This window comes from Rhineura floridana, chromosome 1 (genome assembly GCF_030035675.1).
Source record: "Rhineura floridana isolate rRhiFlo1 chromosome 1, rRhiFlo1.hap2, whole genome shotgun sequence".
NCBI lineage: Eukaryota > Metazoa > Chordata > Lepidosauria > Squamata > Rhineuridae > Rhineura > Rhineura floridana.
The window spans coordinates 286,678,072-286,703,256 of record NC_084480.1 but is presented as its reverse complement, the minus strand read 5'-3'; the positions used below and the strand labels follow the sequence as shown (position 1 = coordinate 286,703,256).

Genomic DNA, 25,185 nt, shown 5'->3' with positions numbered 1-25,185 from the left:
AGGGTAGGAGAGAGGGCTTAATCTCCACTATGTATTTTGAATCACTCATCTCTAATACTTAAAGTACCCTATCATCATAACATTCTATGTCAATCAAAACGGTATGACCTAGCATACCGGCACCAACAAATGCACCAGGTAAGCTCAGAAATAGGCCAACAAATGAGCTAGGGGAGCTCAGAAATTGACCATGATGGGAACAGTAAACAGAAGATCAAAGGGTTTTTTTTTTGTTTCTTGTTATCACAATCAATAGCCACAGGGGTTCTCCCTGAATATATCTCATCCTTTATAACGTCGTCTAAGATAAGTAGCCATTATTTATTTGTTTACTACATTTATAGCCAAATTTCCTCCAAGCTCCTCAAGATGGAGTATGTGGTTCCCCCCAGCCCCATTTTATCCTCATAACAACACAGTGAGGTAACTTAGGCTAACAGTGACAGGTCCAAGGTCACCCAATGAGCTTCATGGCTGAGTGGGGATTTGAACCCTTGTCTGTGAAGTCCTAGTCCAACACTCTAACCACTACACCACACTGGCTCTAGTAAGAAGCTCATTATGAGTGATGATATTTGTGTGTGTGAGTAGAGGGAAAACCTAATGATAAACTGCAACTCCAGCAATGGGTCCTGGTCAGTAAGGGTTGAACCACATAATGGGCAATGTGGTGGAAAAGATTTGTCCCTACTACAGTGTTATATACAGTGCATGGTTTTCCTCTCATTGGGTAAATGGCCACCAAATCACTTATACAGGTGTAAATAAACGGGGAAAATAATAGAATGGAAGCTAAATATGTCCTTGGTATCTGTCCTTGAGTCTGGAGAAGGGTAAAGTGTATGCCTCAGCTATGTCTAATTGTAACTTACATGCTTAGTCACACAGAAACCAATAGGAACCACAGAGAACCAAGCAGTCGTTATCTACATAGTACCACTTCTTCATAGGCATAGCCCTGACTTATGTCTTCTTTTTTTGGTGTGTGTGTGTGTGGGGGGGGGTCACAGTTATTAGAAACAGGAACAAACTCCCTCTAATACTGAATTCAGGTTGGTTATACCAACAGCACTGCAGCCAAAACAGCTGCACCCCAAACAAGAGGCAACCCTTAAGTATGCAGAACACCATTAAATACACTCCCGCAAAGGGGGCCACACTTCCCACACACACAAACCACACACATGTAGACACGCATGTGTGATCTTTTGAAGGGGATAGGGACAGAAGTGACCAAATGAGCCAACTTGGTAGTTACCAGACCCAGAGCAGTTCTACTACTTCAGCATTTTTTATTTATTTATAAGATTTCTTATAAATGAACACTAAAGTCAGGATCATTCAGACCATGGTATTCCTGATTTCTATGTATGGATGTGAAAGTTGGACAGTGAAAAAAGCTGATAATAGAAAAATCAACTCATTTGAAATGTGGTGTTGGAGGAGAGCTTTACGCATACCATGGACTGCAAAAAAGACAAGTAATTGGGTGTTAGAACAAATTAAACTAGAACTGTCACTAGAAGCTAAATTGACGAAACTGAGGTTATCATCCTTTGGACACATCATGAGAAGACATGATTCACTAGAAAAGACAATAATGCTGGGGAAAACAGACGGGAGTAGAAAAAGAGGAAGGCCAAACAAGAGATGGATTGGTTCCATCAAGGAAGCCACAGACCCGAACTTACAAGATCTGAACAGGGTGGTTCATGACAGATGCTATTGGAGGTTGCTGGTTCATAGGGTCAACAACAAAAAATGGCTAGCATCCAAACCAGGAAAAAGAAGGAGGGGGCAAAGCCAAGATGCTGGAAAAATAGAAATGTATTTGTACTGCAAGCCCAACATGTTTCAGCCTGTTAATTTTCAGGCCTTCATCAGGGGCTATAAATAAAACAACAAGGATAAATTTAAACATATAAAATCATACATATAAAATCTATAAATCAGTCTATGACTTACAATGCAGGCTAACAAGAAGTTTGAATGAGCAGACCGCTTACAACAGTATAAATGCCTCAAACAGCAGAACATTAGATATGAGTATATACAAGCAACCAGAAATAGGATACTGATGAAATCACTCAAGTATATTCCTTTTTGCTGAACAACAACCACCTGGGGGTGGAAAACAAGTAAGGGACCATGGATATTTTCTGTATTTCATAGTACAGGAAGAAATTCAAGCTTGAAGGCACATAACAACAACAAAAGATTTCTTACCTGCCCTTCACCATATGTTCCCAGGGCAGATTACAATAACAGTTATAAAACAAATAAAAAATTACAATTAGAAAAATAAATAAAATCATTGCAATCAAAACAGAACCTCCACATCTGCCAGGGCTGGGAATGCCTGGAAGACAAAATATGGATGATAATAATAATAATAAATTTTATTTCTGAGTCGCCTATTTGGCCGAGTCAACGGCCACTCTAGGCGACGTACCTCTGAAGGCACAAGGATTTTTTTTCTAGGCTGAGTAATCCAAGTTCTTTTAATCTAAATGTAATAAAATGTAAATGTACTGCCTTCAAGTCGATTCCGACTTATGGAGACCCTACGAATAGGGTTTTCACGAGGCTGAGAGGCAGTGACTGGCCCAAGGTCACCCAGTGAGCTTCATGGCTATATGGGGATTCAAACCCTGGTCTCCCAGGTTGTAGTCCAACACCTTAACCACTACACCACACTGGCTTTTAATCTAGACATATAAAATAAGCTCTCTATTATCATTCAAGCTTCCCTTTTTTGTACCCTATATATGTTTTTTAGTATTAGCCACTCATGCTCTCCTCCCCCGTATACATGTAGACATTTACACAAAAGCACTTTCATACAGCTCCTCCTCATTCTTTGGTCACATGCATGGATCTTAATTTAAAGAAGTCTTTGAAATCAGTATTGGAAGTGAATGCAAAAAGAGCTTGAAATGTTTCTGTTTACCTTTATCAGATCAGAGATATATACACCTGCTAAGCAGGAAACTATTCACAGATCTGCACAACAGTGGTGTTTGGGGATTTTTGACTTTTCTGTCCAAAATGACAGTTCCTTCTACCAAAAGGTTATCAACCTTTCATCCTTCAAAGCATTAAATATTTTGGGGGGGGGGTCAGCCTCTATCTGGTCAGACTCTTGGAAATTAAGTTGTGCCTATTCAAACCAATCACTTCACCAGCAGTTTATATTTCTTTAAAGCCTCATATAAAAAGCACCTGCTTAAAGTGAGTAATGGAGCTTTATATTCATTGCACTTAGGAACAGCGTATGTAAACTATTCCGTTTTCCTCCCTTGTGGAATATATTTCAGCTTATGTTGCACAGCACATTACCAATACGTACAAAGACTCTCTGATCAGCAATTTGGACTGCAGACAGCAACCTGTATGAATGCATTTTCCCCTAAATACTGTATCCATTTGATTCACTAAGACAAATTGAAACCATTCTTTATTAGATGATGATCTCACCTTCTCTGTGAATGCATGCAATGCAAGCATTTAGGCACAGATCACATAGCACACCCTATAATATCCATAGGTATAAAATGTTCATCTGACTCAGTTAGCTACCAGAAGAAATGCTATTGAATAATTAAGTTCAGAAGTTAAGCAATTTTTGGTCATTTTTCTTCTTGCAATCAAGGAACTATCTGCCTTCCTATTTGCCTCACAATAGCTTTCTTTAAATAATGCGGATACTAAATAAAATAACTTTCTAGTGCAAAGATTTAGTATCACAACTCATTTACAGTGCAATCCTAAGTGTGTCTGCTCTGAAGTAAGTTCAATGGTGCTTACTATTGGGTAAATAGGTATAGGATTGAAGTCTTTAATAAGTTCCTTGTAAGATTTTTCTTCATTTGTATGACACCTAGAGAATTTATGAGGTGTCTCATAAATATAATAAATAAATATATAATTCTAGCTATTTTATGTTTTTGCCATAGTGTAACGTCTGCATGCGCATATAAGTACCTTTGGGAGTTACAAAGACTAGCTACGTAACTTGGCAATAGAGAAAGCTATAAGAATGTCAGTTATATCCTTTTCAACAGAAGGATGTAAACTCATTTAGTGATCTCCTTTTTTCTTTCATCTTATCTCCAGTTTCTGTGTAGATTTATTACATTCATTGTTTCCAATTTTAACAAATCACCTAATGGTAGAAAGGAAAATATGTCAACCTTGGAATTATTTGCAGTTGTAGAAATCCCTTTTGTCTGGCTCATGCAAGGCCTGCAATCTGTTTAAAATACAGATTGTCTGTCTTTTGTCTGACAGCCACCAAGCTGCATAAATTACTTTCTGCCAGTTCACCTGTTTGCAGCTGTATCTGTAAGCTAAGAATTCTGAGGCTGGACTTGAGCAAGCATTCTAGGACTGATGACATGTGCTGCTGATAAACGAAGCAATTTGAAGAAATTACAGGCCAGCATTACTGAAAGACATCTGTGCATGAGCCAAAAAATACAAACTTTCAGCTGTATACATGCAACCTGCAGTGGTGTTTGAAGTAAAACCTTTTTAGAATTACTGAAGTTGTCACTAAGTAAAATGACCATCTTTGTAGTATGAAATCTCAAAGGAAGTCTAATATTCTGTTTAAATAACCTATTATTGCTATTATTTATTAAATTTATATCCTTCTTCCCAGAAGGAGCTCAGGGCGGCAAACAAAAACACCAAAAACATCTTTAAAAACATATTTAAAACATTAAAAAATAAATCTTTGAAACATCTTTGTAAAAATTTTTAAAAAACAATTCAAACACAGATGCATACTGGGATAAGGTCTCTGCTTAAAAGGATTGATGAAAAGGGAAGGTCTTCGATCGGTGCCGAAAAGATAACAGAGGTGATGCCTATCTAGTATTTCAAAGGGTAGGTGCCACAACACTAAAAGTCTGTTTCCTATGTGCAGAACGGACCTCCTGATGAGATAGCATCTGCAGGAGGCCCTCACCTGCAGAACACACTGATTTGACTAGGTATATAAGGGGTAACCTATGTGAAAAAGATTAAGAAAAGATTTTCAATCGAGGAAATAATGCCTAATGAAGTTTAGCACCTACCACCTAACTTCATTCTCCTGACATTAAGAGAGCCCTGTGCTATACCCGGCATATGCTGGGGGGTAAAGAAAGACTGGGGAAGGAACTGGCAATCCCACCCCATATATACGGTCTGCCTAGTAAACGTCACAAGACGTCACCCTAAGAGTCTGAAACGACTCGCACTATAAGTGCAGGGACACCTTTACCTTTATGCTATGTATCACATACAAGGATTTATTTTGTAAACATGCCACTAATGCGAAAGCAAAAATATGGTGAAAGGTGGCTTCCCCTCAAGTAGTTCTATCAGAATAACTGAGATATCAAATCAATTCCTTTATTACTCAGCTTAGCAAGGCCAAGACATTTTGTATGCTTGTGGGAAAGCACCATGCACACACCTGGGGATTATGTTGAAGCTTTTACTCATCATTTAAGATGAAAGGATACTTTTAGAAAAGCTGCATAGCTGTTCAGCCAGAGAAACTATAACAGATACTGTGCACAAGATCTGACTAAGTACTTTGTGCCTAAGTATGCATGCTGTATTGAACACTCAGTTGAATATTCTGATTATGGCATGAAGATATGTTACACCATTTCCCTATAAAAACTAGTTAATTAGCACGGATTATTTGTTTTCCAACTCTCTTTTCCAAAGCTAAACCTATGAAGCAGAGAAAGAACATCTTTCTACCTAAATTAAAATGAGATACCCCTGGCCAAAGTGCATCCAAAGCCCTACACTCAAGCTAGGATTAAAAAACAATCACTAAGAAAACGTGACACAATAGAGGTATAAAACCCACAGTTTTGAGGGATAAAATACAGAAAAAAGCAGCACTCTTCTCATGAGCTGCATGTTGATAACTGCAGGCTGACTGTAGACTGCTGGTCCATGTGCCTTGTTTTCATTGGCTTACCTCTAACCTGCAAAGCAAGAAGGGAGGAATCTGCTGGGGAGAAGCAATGGGCAGAAAAGGAACTGCTTAATCTTTTCCCTACCTGCCCATTTCTCTACTGTAATTTCTCCCCCTAGGGCATAGCCAGAGTGGTTCCTAGATCCTAGTCAGGTGGAGAAAGCAGTTGGGGGACAGGCTGTAGAGCAAAGGTGTGGCTATAGTAAGGGCGAAGTACCCATCCTGCCTGCCTCCCATGCTTTTTACACATCACCAGCCAACAGGAATTGAGAATCCTGTGTTGCTGAATATTTAGCTCTAGACTTGGTATCTGAACAACTCAAGACCACATTAGACTTAGTTCTCCTGTTCCCCATATTTGCTTCCTCTCTTTTCTCGAACTTTATTCTGATACTTTACTCCTAGTTCCTGCTCCTGCCTCTCCTGCATAGGCTTGACAAAATAGGCTTGAAAAATAAAATAAATTTAATAAGTTCAATTTACTAAAATAAATGCTAAGTATGTACATGATGTCTCTTTGGTTTTATACATTTCAGTCTGTTACAAATTATACTTCTGAAAACAGGAAGGCAAACTTTTCAAGTTAAGTAGCAATATACATTTGACTTTCACATTTCAGAGCCCATAAAATGGATTCAACACAGAGATGAAGTGACCTACAGAAAAAAGGTTCTGTTATATAGTGGATATGCATAGAATCAATCAAATCCTTCTCATTATTTGCACCTAATATGCATCATTTATAATACACTCTAAGAAACTTTAATGGAGTATTCATCTAAACAAGAGCAGTCTATTTTTGTTCCTCTTTTTCTACTCACATTCTAAGTTAAAATTATTTTTAAAATTAACTTTTATTTTAAAAGGCACTTAAATCATGAGAACATTTTCACGTACCACTTCATAACTCTGACACAAAGTATGTATAAAAAGATTAGCCTTTATTTGGTATAAAATCAGTTGGCAGTTTTACATCTGTGCAATGCAACAAAAATACCCCAGCTGGCATCCCAAGCTCTCACAGATATAGGCTTCAAAACAGAAACATCCTTATTTGCAGCACAGCCAGGGTAATTTTGTATACTGTGCATACTACAGCTATCTGTCAGGCCCCTGCAGGTGTGCACTGCACATAAACACACAGCTGTAGCCTAGGAGGCCAAGTGTTCCATCAAATGTATAAAGGGAGACCTCAGCAGCTGGATTAATCATCCCTGCAAAAGGTCCAGAGAGAACAATATGGGTTAGTATTTTTGGAAAAGCATGGATGGCAAATTTATGATTATGCTGGCCTTATGAAATAACTGCTGGATTGTGTCATTTTTATGCAATGTCTACTTATTAAGATTTTGTTTGAATGCTGGAAAAAGAGTGGCTATTTTTTAGTTTGTAATATAAACAATAAGTAATATAAACAATAAACAATATAAAAATAGTTTATTACGTGCAAAATGTTGAAAGGGTTTTATGCTAGAGGGTTTTTTTTACAGATATTACAGTTTATATTGGCGTTAGCCCTACAAATCACTGGAATCAGTTCAAATTAGTATATTGTGAAACCTCTTATTGGTTATATATTATATTTTGTCATAATTATATAGCATTTTCAGCTTTCTTAAGTTTTAAGATCAATTGACTTACTCCAGAGGTTTGTACATTCACATAACTGTTTAGGGGATCTGATCCTGGCTTCAAATTAAGGAGATCATCTTTCTCTTGTAAAATAATGTGTTTATGCAAATTTTTGCAGCTTTGAATTAGACTTAAATCTGGCAATTACAACTGTCTAAAAATTTCCACCCTCCAAAGCCAAAAATTAAGGGTACATTTTAAGGGCAGGCAGCAGAGTCAATAAGGTTCTCCTAAACTGGTGGGATATAGCCTGCATACCCTACAAAGAGGACACATAAATAAGAGCAGCTTTAGGATCTGACATCCCTAACAAATGATTATAACAGGCTATTTCATCTCCACAGAGATACACAGGGGGACAATGGGCTGCTTCACACATTTCAACTGACAAGTGAAGCCTATCAAGGAAAACCCTACGTGACAATGACAACTTCATAGGATGCCATAGCATAGTTCATCACAAAGATGCAGAGTAGATATTCCAGTCCAGCATTGCTCATGCCTGGCAGTGTGTAGTCTATCCAAGCAATGAAGCTGATCCACAATAATTTGCAATTTCTTGGGAACGGTTTCAGTTGATGCGGCCTGATGATGTACACAAGGCGCTTGCAATGATGCAGCCAGCAACGTGTCCTCTTGACCCTTGCCTTTCTTGGCTTATTAAAGCTTGCTGAGGGGGTTTGACCAAGTGGATCCAGGGTGTGGTCAATGCATCATTGCGGGAGGGAGTGGTTCCAGCCGGCCTTGAAAGAGGCGGTGATCCAACCACTCCTGAAAAAGCCCATCCTGGACCCATTGGTTTGTGACAACTACCAACCAGTTGCAAATACCCCCTTTTTAGGAGAGGTGATTGAGAGGGTTGTGGCGCAGCAGTTGCAAGTACTCTTGGATGAAACAGATTATCTTGACCCATCCCAGTCTGAGTTCAGGCCTGGTTATGGGACTGAATTGGCCTCGGTCGCCCTGATGGATGACCTTTATCAGGAGGACGGCGGAGTGCGACCCTGTTATTCTTACTTGATCTATCAGCGGCTTTTGATATAATTGACCATGGTATCCTTCTGGGCCGACTTGGTGAGCTGGGTATTGGAGACACTGTTTTACAGCGGTTCCAATCCTGTCTCCAGGGTTGCTCTCAAAGAATAGCATTGAGTGACTGTTTTTCAGCCCCCTGGCATTTGTGCTGTGGGGTGCTGCAGGGTACCATCTTGTCCCCCATGCTGTTTAACATATATATGAAGCCCTTGGGAGTGGTCATCAGGAGATTTGGGGTGAGGTGTCAGCAGTATGCTGACGATACCTAGCTCTATTTCTCCGTAGTATCTAAATCAGGACAGGCCGTGCAAGCCCTGGACCACTGCCTCGGTGGTGGGCTGGATGAGGGTTAATAAACTGATCCTGAATCCTAGCAAGATGGAGGCACTGTGGGTTGGTGGTTCCCAAGTTCAGATAATTGGTCAGTTGCCTGCTTTGGATGGGGTTATACTCCCTCTGAAAGAGCAGGTCCATAGTCTGGGAGTGCTCCTGGATCCATCTTTGTCGCTAGAGGCCCAGGTGACCTCAGTGGCTAGGAGTGCCTTTTACCAGCTTTGGCTAGTAAGACAGCTGCAGCCATTTCTGGACCGGGATAGCCTGACCACTGTTGTCCACACACTGGTAACGTCCAGGCTGGATTACTGTAATGCTCTCTATGTGGGGCTGCCCTTGAGGTTGGTCCGGAAGCTGCAGCTAGTGCAAAATGCGGTAGCAAGACTGCTCACTGAGGGTATCGCCAACATGTCACCCTGCTGCTGAAAGAATTGCACTGGCTGCCCATTTGCTACCGGGCCAAGGTCAAGGTTCTAGTTTTGGTGTACAAAGCCCTATACAGCTTGGGACCAGGATACCTGAAAGACCGTCTTATCCCTTACATACCCAGTTGATCACTGCGCTCTGCAGGTGAGGGCCTCCTGCAGATACCATCTTATCAGGAGGTCCATTCCGCACAACATAGGAAACGGACACTTAGTGTGGAAGCACCTACCCTGTGGAATTCCCTCCCCTTAAATATTAGGCAGGCACCATCTCTGTTATCTTTTCAGCACCTTTTGAAGACTTTTCTCTTTCAACAAGCCTTTTAAGTTGAGACCTATCCCAGTCTGTGTCTGTGTTGGAATTGCTTTCAATATGTTTTTTTAAAAAAACAATCTGTTTTTAACCCTTTTAATGATGTTTTTAAAGCTTTTTTAAAAGTTTTTAAAGTTGTTTTGTTTTAATGTAGTTTAAGCTCTGTTTTTATGATGTTTTGATGTATTTTTAGAGCTTCTGTTTGCCGCCCTGGGTTTCTGCTGGGAGGAAGGGTGGGATATAAATCAAATAATAAATAAATAATGAGAATGTTTTAAATATTGCAGTTCTTGTGTGGAGATGTTGCCATGCAGAAGGGTTTCTCAGAAGCATCCATTTAGTTATTAATACATACTTTATTTTTATATATTATGAAGATTTTTTTGAAAAGGAAAATAATTTTACTTGAATGTTTTCTAAGGTGAAAGTGTAGACAGCATAAAAGGATATTGCTGAGTCAATTCTCTGAATCTTGTGCTTCATTCTCTAATATAAATTAAGCTACTTTCCTTAGTGGAGAGCAGGTGGGGATAGGGAGATTTTAATGCTTCAAATATCCTTCTTCTTCTAATGGAACCTGAAGCCAGTGAAGCCAGAACAGGAGAACTCTGAAGAAAATATTCACTTTTCCACAAGTGTACCCAAAGTTGAGAGACTTAAGTACAATCCTATGCATGTTTACTCATAACTCATCCTCACTGTGTTCAATTGGACTTACTGCCAGGCATGTAAGACTGCTCAGTCACTCAGCCAGGATGCTCATAATTTTAAAGTAACAATACAAAACATGCTTATTGTTATTATTATTTATTTATTAGATTTATATCCCATCCTTTCTCCCAGGGCGACTTATTAAGAGGTAAACCCAATTGAACACAGTGGGATTGATTTTTGAGCACAGGATAGGTTGGAAATTATATAATTTTATTATGCATAGATGTTTGTCTTAGGCTGGAGACATACAACTTTTCCCCCATCCCAGAACAATTTTTGTGATCACTCGTGAGGAGATCTATATGCAGTAACAGGTCATATATGCTATGTTCATTCACCACCACTGCATTCCTGTAAAGGTTGAGGCTTTCTGGGTGAAAGATGCTTCCTCACAACTCTTGGGCCTACATATGTTGGGCAGTATTCAACTAAATCCTTGCACTAGTGGAACAACTTCAGCAAGCGCAAGAGGATTTCCTCCTTCTCCTCTCCCTGCATGTGACCCATGCTGTCCCCAAATCTGCTCCAGAGGGTTTTCCAAATTATTATCTTTTCTAATGAATCATGTCTTCTCACTATGTGTCCAAAGTATGATAACCTCAGTTTCATCATTTTAGCTTCTAGTGATAGTTCTGGTTTAATTTGTTCTAACACCCAATTATTTGTCTGGTATGCGTAAAGCTCTCCTCCAACACCACATTTCAAATGAATTGATTTTTCTATTATCAGCTTTTTTCACTGTCCAACTTTCACATCCATACATAGAGATCGGAAATACCATGGCCTGAATGATCCTGACTTTAGTGTTCAGTGATACATCTTTGCATTTGAGGACCTTTTCTAGTTCTCTCACAGCTGCCCTCCCCAGTCCTAGCCTTCTTCTGATTTCTTGACTATTGTCTCCATTTTGGTTAATGATTGTGCCGAGGTATTGATAATCCTAGAGAAGTTCAATGTCCTCATTGTCAACTGTAAAGTTGCATAAATCTTCTGTTGTCATTAATTTAGTCTTTTTGACGTTCAGCTGTAGTCCTGCTTTTGTGCTTTCCTCTTTAACTTTCATCAGCATTTGTTTCAAATCATTACTGGTTTCTGCTAGTAGTATGGTATCATCTGCATATCTTAAATTATTGATATTTCTCCGTCCAATTTTCACACCTCCTTCATCTTGGTCCAATCCTGCTTTCTGTATGATATGTTCTACGTACAGATTAAATAGATAGGGTGATAAAATACACCCCTCTCTCACACCCTTTCTGATGGGGAACCAAGGACAAATACCCACCTAGAATATGTAAACAGCAGCTTGCTCAGGGCGGGACTGCCCTAAGGTGGGATGAGCTGTGGTGCTCACCTTGCTGCCAGAACATACACAGAGGATTATTGGAGCAATGGGGTTGGTGCCCTTGCTTGGAAATATAAGCAACAAGCAAGTCTGGTAGAGACTCACCACAGTTGGGCCCTGTTTTCTGGTATTTCAATCAAATCATTATTTCTACTAAGCAGGAAATGTTTTTAGGAATTTGCCCAGCACAACTGGTCCTGGGCAGAGTTAAAGTGATGAGTGTACTGTGATCACAACTATGACATTTAACTTCCTTACAAGAGCTTTATCACCCACTTAGTTTTATTGTTCATCAATAAGACTAAAAGCATTACACAATGAAAGACTTGTTTTATTTGTCCGTTATTTCTAACACTGCAGAGGTTTTTTTTAATGCATTTAGTTTGTTTAATTCTTAATTTTAAATGATAGAAAGCCAGTTAGAATTCAATATTCATAGCTATAAATAGGGATACGTCTCCTACAGATTGTGTTGCCTTCTTACTATTTGTGTTTTCATTTTCTTCCCGAGTGTTTTCAAAGGAATGAAAGTTTCTGCTGTGTTTTTTCTACCCGCATCAGCGATCACCTACATCACCTACAAATAAATCCTTATCAAGAAGAAGCCCCAGCAAGTAAATTAAGATTCTACTCCCCCCACCCTGCAAATAATTTAGGATTATGTCTGCATTGGTGCTTTAACACACACAATTTCTCTTCAGATACCACATTTCATCACTACAAAATGTGTTCAGGCAAATTCATCATTAAGCCCAGCAGAAGGAAAAATGGGGGGGGGGAGGAAACACAATAAATATCAATGCCTATTGTTATTTAGTAGTCAGCAACTAAAAATATTTGAAAAAAAACTGAATATGACAATTTAATAATGAATACTGGAAGTCACCTCTGAAATTACAAGCTAATAGGCATTCATTGCGAGCTGAATAAATTAGAAAGATAACATGTAAATGAGTAATGGCAAGACAGAACATATCCATTGGCCTAACAGAAACAACGGAGTCAGAACATCTGTACATTAAAGTTCAGTCCTGTTTTCAAGATACACCAGCTATAGGGCTATAGGATGGGGTGGGATATCCACTATGCCAGCAGAAGTAAGTTGTGTCAGCACGACCACAAGGATACACAGAATATCTGTGTAGTGGAACAGGAAGGCGGAGTCATGCCAAATCCTAAACCCTTTCAGAATCCAACCATGCCTCAGTGACAGCACAAATTTACACTGACCATACAGCTGGCTTGTCAGGGAAAATAGCAAGGAACAGAATGTTGGCTTTACCATAAAGTGTCCTTCTGGTCAACAGAGAGTGGAGCATACAGGAATAGGTTAACTCCTCCTGGAGACAAAGTCAACACACTTTTGGGGAGGGGGGAATTATTAGGGGTCAGCTGGAAAGGGAGGTAACCTTCTTCCAACTTCCAGTTTGTGACAAAGCCAAACCAGCAATTGGCCAGCCACTAGCAATACCTAAAGCACATCTTGAACAGTGCACAGAAAAAGAACCATGCAACATCAGAGGACAGGGGAGAGGGTTGTCATGGGATGCCCTCTCTACACTATCCAGGTTACTGTGTGAACACAATCATGTTTAAGGGCCCTGGAGAGTGGGACTCTATCCACTTCCCCCAGCCTAGGTCTCTCTGCAGGGTGGGGCTGCATGCTCCAATCTCTGCTGACCAGAAGGACACTTCATGGTAAGGCCAATTTTCTGTTCTCGGTCAGCAGAGGAATGGAGCATAGAGATATAGGATGTACTGATGCAGTGACCCTCTACATCCTCAGGTGGGATGTAAACCTAGGCTGCTATACATCCTCAGGTGGGATGCAGACCCTCCTGCCAAAGCACTGACGAAAGTTGTCCACCTTTTAGTGCTTGATAAATGTGGAGGAATGTGCCCAGGTGGAGGCCTTGCACTTCTCTTCCAGTGGAGCATATATGTGTAGCACTGCTGTGGCTGCTGCCCCTCTGATAGAGTAAGCAATGATTCCCTTGGGTGGAGTTCAGGCTTTGGCTTGACAGACCTTGACTCTGCATTCTCAAGCTCATTGGCTGATAGTGGATCTGGATACTTTTGGCCTTGTGCCCCAGGCTTGAAGGATACAGTCTTCCTAAAGGGCTTGATCCAGTCCAGGTAGGCCGAAGTATGCGCTTGATGTCCAGCTCATGCCATCTGTTCTCCCTGGGTTGGGAAGAACAATGTCCTGGCCACTATGGAGTTCACTTTGGGAAGAAAACTGGAGTCAGGCTGGAAGACCACCTTGTCAGGGTATAATGTGCAGAGCTCCTCTCTGATGGACAGCACCCCCAGCTCCCCCACTCTCCCAGCTGACATCATGGCAACCAGGAAGGTTGTCTTGATGGTAAGCTCCTTAAAGAGAATGGAATGGGCCAGTTCAAAGGTTGAGGTCAAACGGGCTCTTAGGACTATTATGAACTCTCAGGAAGGGAACTGATGTCACACTTGGGGGGGAAAGGCTTCCTTTAGGAAATGCTTGACCTTAGTGTGTACTGCCATCAAATGTCCCCCCACTGGTGGTAGCACACTACCAAGGGCTGCTGCTTGCCTCTTGAGAATGATGGTCCTGGTCTATGCCTTCTTGTAGGAAATCCAGGGTGATGTTTACATGGCACTCCCTGTCTAATAGCTGCTTGTACCTGTGCCACCTGTTGTAGATGAGATCACAGAACCTCTTTGTGAAGCCAGAATGGTGTTGATGATGTCAGAAAAATGCTCTTCCCTCAACAACCTCCATTCAACCTCCAGGCACGGAGCTGGAGCTAATCTCAGACACCAGGAATTTCCAAGTGTGGAAGCCTCTTCTAGCCTTTCCCAATTGGGGTCATATCCTAGGATTTCCCACATGTGAAACCTGAGCTGTTGCACCTGGCCAGGCTACTTCTAAACCCATATGGTCCTTCTGTATATCACTATGGGGCCTTCAAAGTAGTATCTGGTGGATACCAAATGCCCCATGATATCTCTACCTCTTGTCTACTGCCTAGCTGGGTAGGACAAGCTTCTCTGTACAGCTTGCAGTGTGGGTTTATAATCCTGGGAGCTCCCTCTCTTTTGCCTCTAACATTGACTTTTGCTGGCCAGGAAAGCAAAATGTGAGTGGAGCTGTATTCCTCCCATTCCTCAGAACTTCAACCCATATCTCCTGTTTCCCAACCCCATGCATTGTTCAGTGAGACATTGCTGCTTAAAGGGGTGAATGCAGCTTTCCTTGCTGCATGGTCTAGTCCTTTTTCCCTGTCTTGACAAAAAGTCCCTTTAGTGGGACTTGAGCACTAATCTCAGGGAGTCCTGCATCTTCCCAATGTGAGTCTCTGCCAAAAGAGCTATTTGGGTGCTATGCTTCTGCCTCCTTCTTCCCTATGTGTTGTGCAGTCAAAAAGATGATTCTGAGGAGTGTACATGTGTCAACAAGTAAAAGGTTATTTCAACCACTGTGTTCAGGATATCCCAGGAACTCTAACTGAATGGACGATTCCTGTGTGTGCCACAGACACAGTGGTGCCTAGTGGGTTGTCTATGAGGTGAAGAGGAGAGGTGTCCATGGAGTGTGACTCCATCTCTGTAAGTGGACAAGCTCCTTCCCCAACTAAGTGGCATGGGGCATTGTCATTGTTGCAACCCACGACTGGTGGGATCCCTTGATTTTGCCATAACACGGAATGTGACTGGCAGTGTTGCTTCACTCTGGGTTTTGTTCTGGGTTTTGCTGCAGCATTTCCCCCACTCCACTTTTATACTGAGAATGTGAAGGATATGATGTATATTATGCTACTGTTACAATGGTGTAAGTGTCAGTGCACCTTAAACAGAGTATAGGAATGCTTCATTAGTGTATTACATAAGACAGAAGAAATGCCAGAGGAAAGGTAGTAAGGAAATTTGAGCTGAACAAAACAGACAAATCAGAAAGGGCTCAATGGTTCTAGAAGATGGCAGGTAGAACAGCAATAGCTGGAGAGCCAGAAATGGGCAAGCATATTTTACCCTGTGCAGAAAAAAAATAGAAGCATTTTAAAATACAACTTAGCTCTTGCATTTGTGTTCTTTTGGAACAGGGGTCTGGGAAACATTATAATTAAATCTCTCTCTAGTCCATAACCATAATTACTATAAACAAAGTAAAAATGAAAACTAAAGTCAGAAGTTTGCAGACTGAAAACTAATGTTCATCAAGACAGCTGGGGAAACAACCTCAAACTATAACAGCCTCCAGACCCCTCACATATATGGATGCTTCCCCTTCTCCCACAACCTCTCTTTGCCTTTTTCACTCTTTTTAAATACAGGCTATTTTATAAGGTGATTATAATAGTATACCATGATCATTGCTGATTGCTGTTACAAACAGACCATTCTAATCCATCTGCTCTATAACTTCAACAAATGCTTTTTAAAAGCTGCTTCATAAAAACATTATTGCTGCATACTCAGAAGACATTAAGTTAAGATTTTGGAAATTCCATTGACTTGATTATATCAGCAAGTGCACTACATGTTAGATTTTTCATTAAAGCAAAAGCCTTGAGAACTATTTTCCAGACTTTAGTTAATGTTGCTATGACACATTTGGTCAATGAAAATGGATGAAAAACAGTAGTGCTTTGAAGCAATAGCCAGTAAATGCCACTGTGGTTTACCAAGAGTGGGATGCACAACATATTAGACCACAGTTAATGAAATTAAGCCATGTCTTAAGTTAGCAAAATGTGTGCTCTGTTACTTGTTTGGAACCTACACAACTGCCTAATCTTTGAGAACTCCTTTGCCTCCAGTAAATACTATCTCTTCAATCTCTTCATAATTAAATCATTGGACTACCACTGTTTTGAGTTTGCATTATTTTAATGTAAAGGAACAATACAAATGGTGGGGTTTTTTGTTTCTACAGACTTAAGTTATACATTCATGGATCTGTCTTGAATGGATTCACGGATGTGGAGGAAAGATTAATTAGATAAAAAAGAGATAAAACAATTTTATTAAAATCTGTTGGATACAGCGGAACTGGTATGCAGTCTCACATCTGAGTATGTTCTTTCAGCAGGCATTGTGTTTCAATTTATGTTAATCACTTTGCTGAAAATCTGCATTTATCTGTTGTTGTCACTAAAAATATCTTAAACATCCACATTAATATAATATCTACCGATATCAGTCACATAGATTTTCACGTGTATATACTGAAGCATTTAAAATCAAAGAGATGGGCTCTTTGAAACACTTTTACCTCTAAATGTTTGAAGTATTAAAATTACTTTAGTCAAAACTATGGTTGTCAAAGTTGGTGAAATCCAAAACATAGCTTAAACATTATTTATTGCATATTTTTATTTATGTATTATTCCCATTTCTGAATCATCTCCCATACAATATCTCAAAGGATCACATTTCCTCACTGCCCAGATCAGTAAGCATCATAGAAAGTTTTACAGGTAATCACGGAATATTGCCTGCACTGCTCTTGCCTATTGGTGTATGATATGTGCATGCATGAAATGACATGTTGAGCATATGCTTTCACTCCAATAATACATCAGCATAATTCATCCAGGATATAGAAGTGAACACAGATGATTTAATTTTAAACAACTGGCCTTATTATGGTCCTCATTTGCTTATTTTTTTAATATCTGAAATTTGTTTGAATTTAATTTGAGAGGGTAAACCACACACACAGAACTACTTGTGATTAGTCCCCTAAAACCCACTTATTTTTCAGGACTCAAGTACATGGCCAGTCTTGAACTAGTGACTTAAATCTGATGGAAGTTTAGCCTGTGTGCCATCACCCAGCCCCCTTTCTGCAGGGAGAACAGCCACATCAGTCAAATACGTTTTCACAAACCAACAGGCAAGAGCAGTTCAGGCAATATTCCCTGACCTAAAACTTTCTAGGATACTTCCTGATCTAGGCAATGAGATCTGATCCAGCTAGCTACAAACACTTACTCCCACTACACCTTTGCCTCTTCCAGTCCTCACCTACACTAGAAGCCGACACATTACATTTCCTAAATTAACCTTCCCAACCTGGTACCCTGGCTGAGACTGCTGGTTATTGTAGTGCAAAACATCTGGAGGGCACCAGGTTGGAAAGGCTGTTCTAAATGTTAGATTGCACAGAACTATACTCTTGGATTGCTCTGATATATCTTGAGTATGCATGTGAAAGGGTGTCAGGCATCCTGCCCCTGGCTCTTCTGCACATACAAGAGTGCATTATGGCACTGCTACATTGGTACAAGGAAGTAGCTGCTGTGTCAGTGCTGAGATTTGGAGAGCTCTTTTCTGCTTTTAACACCAGGATCCATTCACTTGAGACAGAGAATTAGGCCTAAGATACAAAATGCCATATAAGTAAATATATGGAGGTTGATGGCTTCTATTATTTCATTCCTAAACATGTACTTAAACAATGTAACCTTTTATGACATTGTTCTAGTGCAGTGGTTCCCAACCTGGGGGCCGGGACTCCCAGGGGGGCCGCGAAGTAATCCAGAGGGGGCTGTGAACAGTACATTCATAAATAATGAATTATTTATTATTATTTTTAAAAAGTCTTCACTCCTTCTACACTGTCTTTCCACTGCCGCTGCAGATGACACCTCCCCCTTGCTCCAAACGAGAGGGGAGGCCTTTTGCTGAAGCGCCAGAGCATCTTTCAGGCGCACTAAGGGCAGGCATCTGCCTATAAAATACATGGCAGATGCCAAAGGAGGCTGAGGGTGGAGCTACCAGGAAGAAGAGGGGATTACTATCACTGATTCCTGTCTCCTTGCACTGCCGCTACTGACAGCGCCCTTACTTAGAATGAGAAGAGAGGGCTTTTTGTGAAGCAAAAAGAAGCAAGCCTGCAAAGAAAGGCTGCTTTCCCCCTTCCTTCCTGGCAGCCAGCCTGCCTCCCTGCGGGGAGGGGGTCACAAAAAAAAAATTCAGCCTATACAGGGGGTCCCATGCTCATAAAGGTTGGGAACCACTGTTCTAGTGTAAGGGTATATTTGTGCCATCCTGGCCCATTTAGTGAGTTGAGGAAAAGTAACCAATTTCAATTTTTCTCTAGTTAAATCTAATCATTGTATTCCTTTTGTTCACTAGCATACTGAAGGAAGTGAAGGATTTTTTATGTGACATGTTTTAAAGATCTTGCTTTGTAGGAAAGAGCCACTAGTCCTCCATACAAAGGAAGGCCTACAAAATATATTTTAAACTAAGTAAAATTGAATCCATTTTGTCAGAACTGGAGGAAATGTGTCAAAATCAAATTGGCAATGGAAACTTCAGTGCCATTTATCTATGACTATGTATGATAATACCTCTCCCAACAGCAACAAAGGAGACATGTAAAGATGGAGGAGATCATTACCCTTTAAAAGAAACATTAATATCTCTATTAACAGAGGTGTTGAATTACATGTGTCTTTAACAGAAGCCGTACTACATTCCAACCGAAAATGCAGCTCAGATCCCACACCCTTATTTCCATAATCATTTTCATATGCCAAGCATACTTTAACACAGTATTATCTTCAAAATAAGAAACAGACATTCTTTCAGAAATTAATTCAATATTGAAATGTATCACACTAAGATTTTTACCCGCATTTCTCTTAGGAACACTTGCAATGAGACCACTACATACAAAACTTGCAATATCACTTCCAAGGTCTCCATTCTGTCTGGCTGAAAGATACTTACAATTTGAGTAGGGCACAGCTAGCGTATAGGCTTGATATTGTAGAGCATGCAAGTGTGCCACTTTTTAAAACTAGAGACTATTTGTGTGAACCCAGCCACATACAAATAAAGCAAAAAGACTAAGTAAATTGATACACTTCTAAACTTGCATTGAGAATCCAGCTCTATAAGAATGTACTACATATTCAGGTTTCTTATAATCCAGGTAGGCAAAGGTGATGTATAAATAGAGAAATCAGGATGGAATAGGATTTGAGGAACTTGTGCTCAAGAAGGAAGGGGAAGATGTGCATAATCTCATGGCCTACTCCTGATATATAAACCTTGGTTTCAGTTTTAAGTCTGAACTGTGCTGGCATCTTTTCATTTTTCTTACACAAACATGGCATGTGCTATTAATGGTGAATCAATTCTTTAGCAGGAAAGTGCTTTCAACTCCCAAAAGGAAATATATTTCTAATGTACAGTATGGGAGTTCAAAAATCAGCTTACAGTTCTAGAGATACTGTACATATGTAGTTTACATATTATTTCCACACCTGGCTAGCATCACATCACTAAAGCGGCAAGCCAAAAATATCAAGGTTTTTGTATGGAAACATAAAGAATAGTTATTTCTGGTGATCTTTTTTTCATTTTCTAAATATCTGTGGTTAATGTTAAAAGTAGATGAAACTATAAGAAGAGCCCTGCTATCCATTCCAGCATCCTGTTTCCCACACTGGCCAACCAGATGCCTATGTGAAGCCCACAAGTAAGCCATGAGGTCAATAGCCCTCTATCTCTGTTGTTCCCCAACAACTGCTATTCAGAAGCATGCTGCTGTATAAATACTTTATCTTGCCTGCCCTGAATATTCCAATGCTCAGCAAAATTGGATGGCCCTGGGTTCTAGTGTTATGAAGGGGGGAATCCCTTTCTCCATACCATGCATAATCTTATACACCTCTATCCTGCCCCCACTCCTTGTTGTTTCTTAACTAAAAAGTCCCACATGCTGTACTCTTTCTTCATAGGGGAGTTGCTCGAGTCCTTTGATAATTTTTGTTGCCCTTTTCTGAGCCTTTTCCAGCTCTACAATAACTTTGTTAGGGTGAGCCAACTGGAACTGTACATGGTATTCCAAGTGCGGACGCATCAAAGATTGTATAACAGCATTATGATATTGACAGTTTTACTTTCAATCTCTCTCCTAATGATTCCCAATACAAAATTCCTTTTTTTGCCACACACCGGGTCAAAATCTTCATTGGGCTCTCCACTATGACACCAAAATCTCATACCTGATAATTCATAGCCAGTTCAAACCCCATAAGTATGTATGTGAAATTAGGACTCCTCACTCCTCACCACTAACTCTAGATCATTTATAGACAAGTTAAAAAGCACAGGCACCAATATCAATCCCTGAGGGACTCTACATCCCTCCACTGCCAATTTATTCCTACTCTTTGCCTCCTGCTCCTCAAGATCCATAAGAGGACCTCTTCTCTGATTCCATGACTGCTAAGCTTACTTAGGATTCTTTTGTGATGGAGTTTATCAAAAGCTTTTTGAAAATCTAAGTTCACGTCAACTGAATCATCCCTATGCACTCTCAAAGAACTCTTACAAGGCAGGGCAGGAGTTAGACCAGTTCTGTTTCAGCAAGGCTTGTTCTTCTAGATGCTTTGTAATTCTAACTTTAATAATGCTTTCCATCAGTTTCCCAGAACAGAAATTAAGCTAAGTTAATTTCCTAACTGTAATTTCCCAGGACCACTCCTTCCCCTCCCATCAGATCCCTTTTTGAAAACTGCCATTACATTGGCCACTTTCTAGTCCTCAGATATGGAGGATTATCTTACGGACATATTACATGTTTGTTAGAATATCAGCAACTTCATGTTTGAGTTCTTTAAGAACTCTGGGGTGGATGCCATCTAGATGCAGTGATTTGTCTCATGTCACCATTATTTGCCTCAGTTCCACAGACTCCTTCCTGAGAACATGTGCTACCTTTTCCACTGTGAAGGCAGATGCAAAGAATCCATTCAGCTTCTCTGCAATTTTATTTTCCTCCTTTTAGCACATCTTTGACCCCCCCGTCATTCAAAGTTCCAACCACCTCCCTAGCTGATTTCCTGCTACTAATGTATTTAATGAATGTTTTGTTCCTTCCGCCCCCCCATCCCTTATTGTCCGTTTGCATTTCATTCATCAAAAGTTGGCCCCACTGGCCCTCGTGATGCCTTTCTTGGGGTGTACATGCTAACTGGGCTTCTATTATTATAGTTTTAAATAACACCCAAGTATTCTGGAGAGATATGAACCTCTTAACTTTCCCCTTCAACTTCCTTTTTATCAATTCTATATTTGGGAAATTTCCTCTTCTGAAATCAAATGTGCCTGGGCTGGACTTTCTTGGCAATTGTCCACTTCCATATATGTTGAGTTTGATAGCACAGTGGTCACTGTTCCCTATCAGTTCAATGAATATCACATCAGGTCTTAGGTGTCACTTACGATTAAATCCAGGGTTGCCACCCCTCTGGTCATTTCCAGGGCACAGTCACGGTATCAAGAAATTTTACTTCTTTGTCATGACTGGAACTCACATATACCCAGTCTATGGGATGTCAGTTGAAGTCACCCATTGCTAAAACACTTCCTCTTTTGGATACCTCCTTTACTTCATTCTCTATCTTCAGATTACTCTGGGCATTTTGGTCAGGGGAACAATAGGAAGTTCCCAGTACTAAACTACTATTGGGCCCCAGTATCAACACCTACACTGATTCTGTATAGGATTTTGTCCCTTTTGGAATTGTTGGACTCTGTCCTCTTTAGCATACTAGATTAAATGAGACTCGTGAGTGCCTGTGGGATTGCAACCTTAAAGGCCAAGACACCAGCATTAATTCCAAATATTTGATCTTTAGGCAACATATTTATCAATAAACAACATGGAGATAAACAGTGTACAATTCTTTGAACTTTTCAGTTGCACTGAAAGCAGATAGTTCTGTCATATAGTGCCAGAACTTATCACGAGTGCACACGTCAAAATAATTCAAAGAAAATGTGCCTGAAATATCATAGGGACTGTTTCAAGATTTGGAAACTAAATGATCAGTTTTCAGCCATTATCTTGGTATTTTAAAATAAGCATACCAGGATATATACATTAAAGGACATAATGTAGACAGGAAAATGATGAGGAAGAGATGTTGGGAACCATAGAAAACAGTTGCTGTTCCACCCCAGCGGCTACATAGTATGTGGGCAATCTAAATTTTTAAGTATTTGAAATGAATGTTAACCCTGCATTAGGAAATAAAAATATCAGGGGGAATTAAAAGCAGAAATCAAACAAAGGGAAAAATCTGTTGGGCTCAACACCCCCAAAACTGTCTAGAGCATACATAACAAACAAAGCCCCCAGTGCCCCAACAGCAGCAGTTTAAGAGGCTTAAGTACCAGGGATCATTAGTGGTAGTTATATGCTGATGAAGTGCTGAAGGAATTACTTTTACCTACATAAATATACTTTATTTACTTTACTTACAAATCTATACCGCACACCAAGTATTAACAAAGCATTTTTATGTTCATTTTGTATGCAGCAATATAATAAAAATGTGGAATTAAGAAAATCACAAAACTGATACCAGCTCATCTTAGAATAGACCAGCCTTTCCCAACTAGTGGGCCACCAGATGTTGTTGGACCACAACTCCCATCTTTCCTGACCATTGGCAATGCTGGCTGAGGCTGATGGGAGTTGTGGTCCAGCAACACCTGGTGGCCCACTAGTTGGGAAAGGATGGAATAGACAGAAACATTTTCTTTTTAGTGAGAGTAACAAATGCAATAAAAACGAATCCTCTACTTGCTTATTCCCAGGTGCAAAATGCCAGGCCAGGTAACATAGATCTTGCACAATCTGTGTGTAGTCTTGGAGAATCTGATTTTGTAGTATTGGGACACAAAACTCTGTGAATACTTGACAAGTGATGGGATGGGAAGCTTCTGTAGAAGCCATAGATATACTGCACAGAGCTTTCCAAGGGAAGGATGAATGGAACGTTAGATTTACTGTGAAGTATTATTGTAGTCAGCGGAGAGTAGAGCATACAGGAAAGGGTTAACTCCATTTCTGGAAGGCAAGGTCAAAACTAGAGCAAGCTGCCAATGGTGGCCACCCTGAACAGGAGGGAACCTTCCATTAGTCCCCAGATTTGACCTCAACAAAGAACACAGTAGCAATTCAAAGAATCTTGAAAGTCAAACCAATACATATTACAAAAAAAAGGAATTAAACAGGTAAACAAGACTGAATAGAATGGCTGGCATGGTTGTCCCTAGCAATCTACTCTTCACCAACCAGAAAAATACTTCATAGAAACAGTATTCCCTAAAGAGTGGGAGAACTTCCTGTTACAGAACCTCTGGAAAGACCCTTCTGATTTCCAGAATGCCATATTTTAAATAAAAGCTGTTGCCTACCTCTGTGGCTTTGTGATTCCTGTTTTCCACTCTAGGAGTGTCTTCGTTGTGCAGTATCAAGAGGAACTGCTTATTGGGACTAGGGAATGTTCCCCACTACCTGACCACTAGGTGCACCTCCAGGCCACCCTTACTGTGGTCCTTCTGGGAGAAGGGCCCTTGGGGAGAATTCCAGGTATCTCAGCTCCAAGGTCCTTCTCTACCAGCCCTAAGTACATCAGCAACAGGGAAACCAAAAGCAAAGTAGGCAATACAGCAAACAACGAACAAAAGAGGGGGAAATTCCCCCTGAATCTTATCAAGAAAAATCAACTGCCCCTGCATCCTCAGGAGTGGCATACAAGAGCCAGAAATTAGCTGTGCTCTCCCAGCAAAGGCAGAGGTAAGGCCGGAAACTGGTGGAAGGTTGTTCTACTTTTGACCCTGCCTTCCAGAAGAGGAGTTAACCCTTTTCTGTATTCTCCATTCCTCCACTGATGAGAAATAGAAATGTAATACATATTTCCAGGAGATGTTAAGAGTGTCACCCTGGTGAATTTAAGGAAAGGAGTACAATAAATATGGAGCAGCAAGTAACCAACATCTCACAGTGGTTTGAATGCTCTGACATTAAAACTTTATACACAGAAGGTAATGGCAGATCCAGAAGAAAAGCTGCAAAACCAATTAAACAGAGTAAATCTGTTTTTTCAGAATATGACATAAAAATAATTGTGAAAAAACTAAGGTAAGAAATTGCATGTTTCAATGGATATACACTTTATATACTCACTTTAACAGAGGATGGAAGATCTAGAGCAGAAATGAATAGGTATGACAAAAAACAAAAAATAACATGCTGAAAAGAGAAGTAAGTTTAGCTTTGAAAAAAAGAAAAATGGAAGAAAGATGGAGGTACTAGAGAAAAATGTGTAAAGTGACTTGAGAAAGGAAAATGAATGAATAAATATTGGATGGAACTGGACAGAGATGAGGACTGATGCCAAGTGTGAAAAAGAGGCCATCATGTATCATAGAGCACATTCTAGGAAGCTGGGGACTAGTCCAAGGTAACACTGAGGGGAAACTGAAAGGAAAAATAACAAGAGAAAGACACAAATAGAATTAGAAATTAAAGAAGAAAAAAGTGTGGAGACATGTGGATTTGAAAGGCATGCACAAGTCGTGGAAAGATATCAGAGAGCAATTCACAGCTTAA

The 25,185-nt window shown here is 40.2% G+C and overlaps 1 protein-coding gene across 18 annotated transcripts in view; it reads right to left on the bottom strand.

Annotated features, from left to right (window-relative positions):
- VPS13B (vacuolar protein sorting 13 homolog B) overlaps window positions 1-25,185 on the bottom strand; it is a 590,935-nt gene that overhangs the window by 429,070 nt on the left and 136,680 nt on the right. The window contains exon 18 of one of the 18 annotated variants that reach the window (XM_061604036.1): window positions 16,679-18,138. The exons of the other annotated variants lie outside the window; for them this stretch is intronic. Within the exon in view, the coding sequence (XP_061460020.1) occupies window positions 18,116-18,138 (23 nt within the window). The 3' untranslated portion in view covers window positions 16,679-18,115. Of the gene's footprint in view, window positions 1-16,678; window positions 18,139-25,185 lie in introns of those variants that run through there. 18 annotated transcript variants of the gene reach the window in all.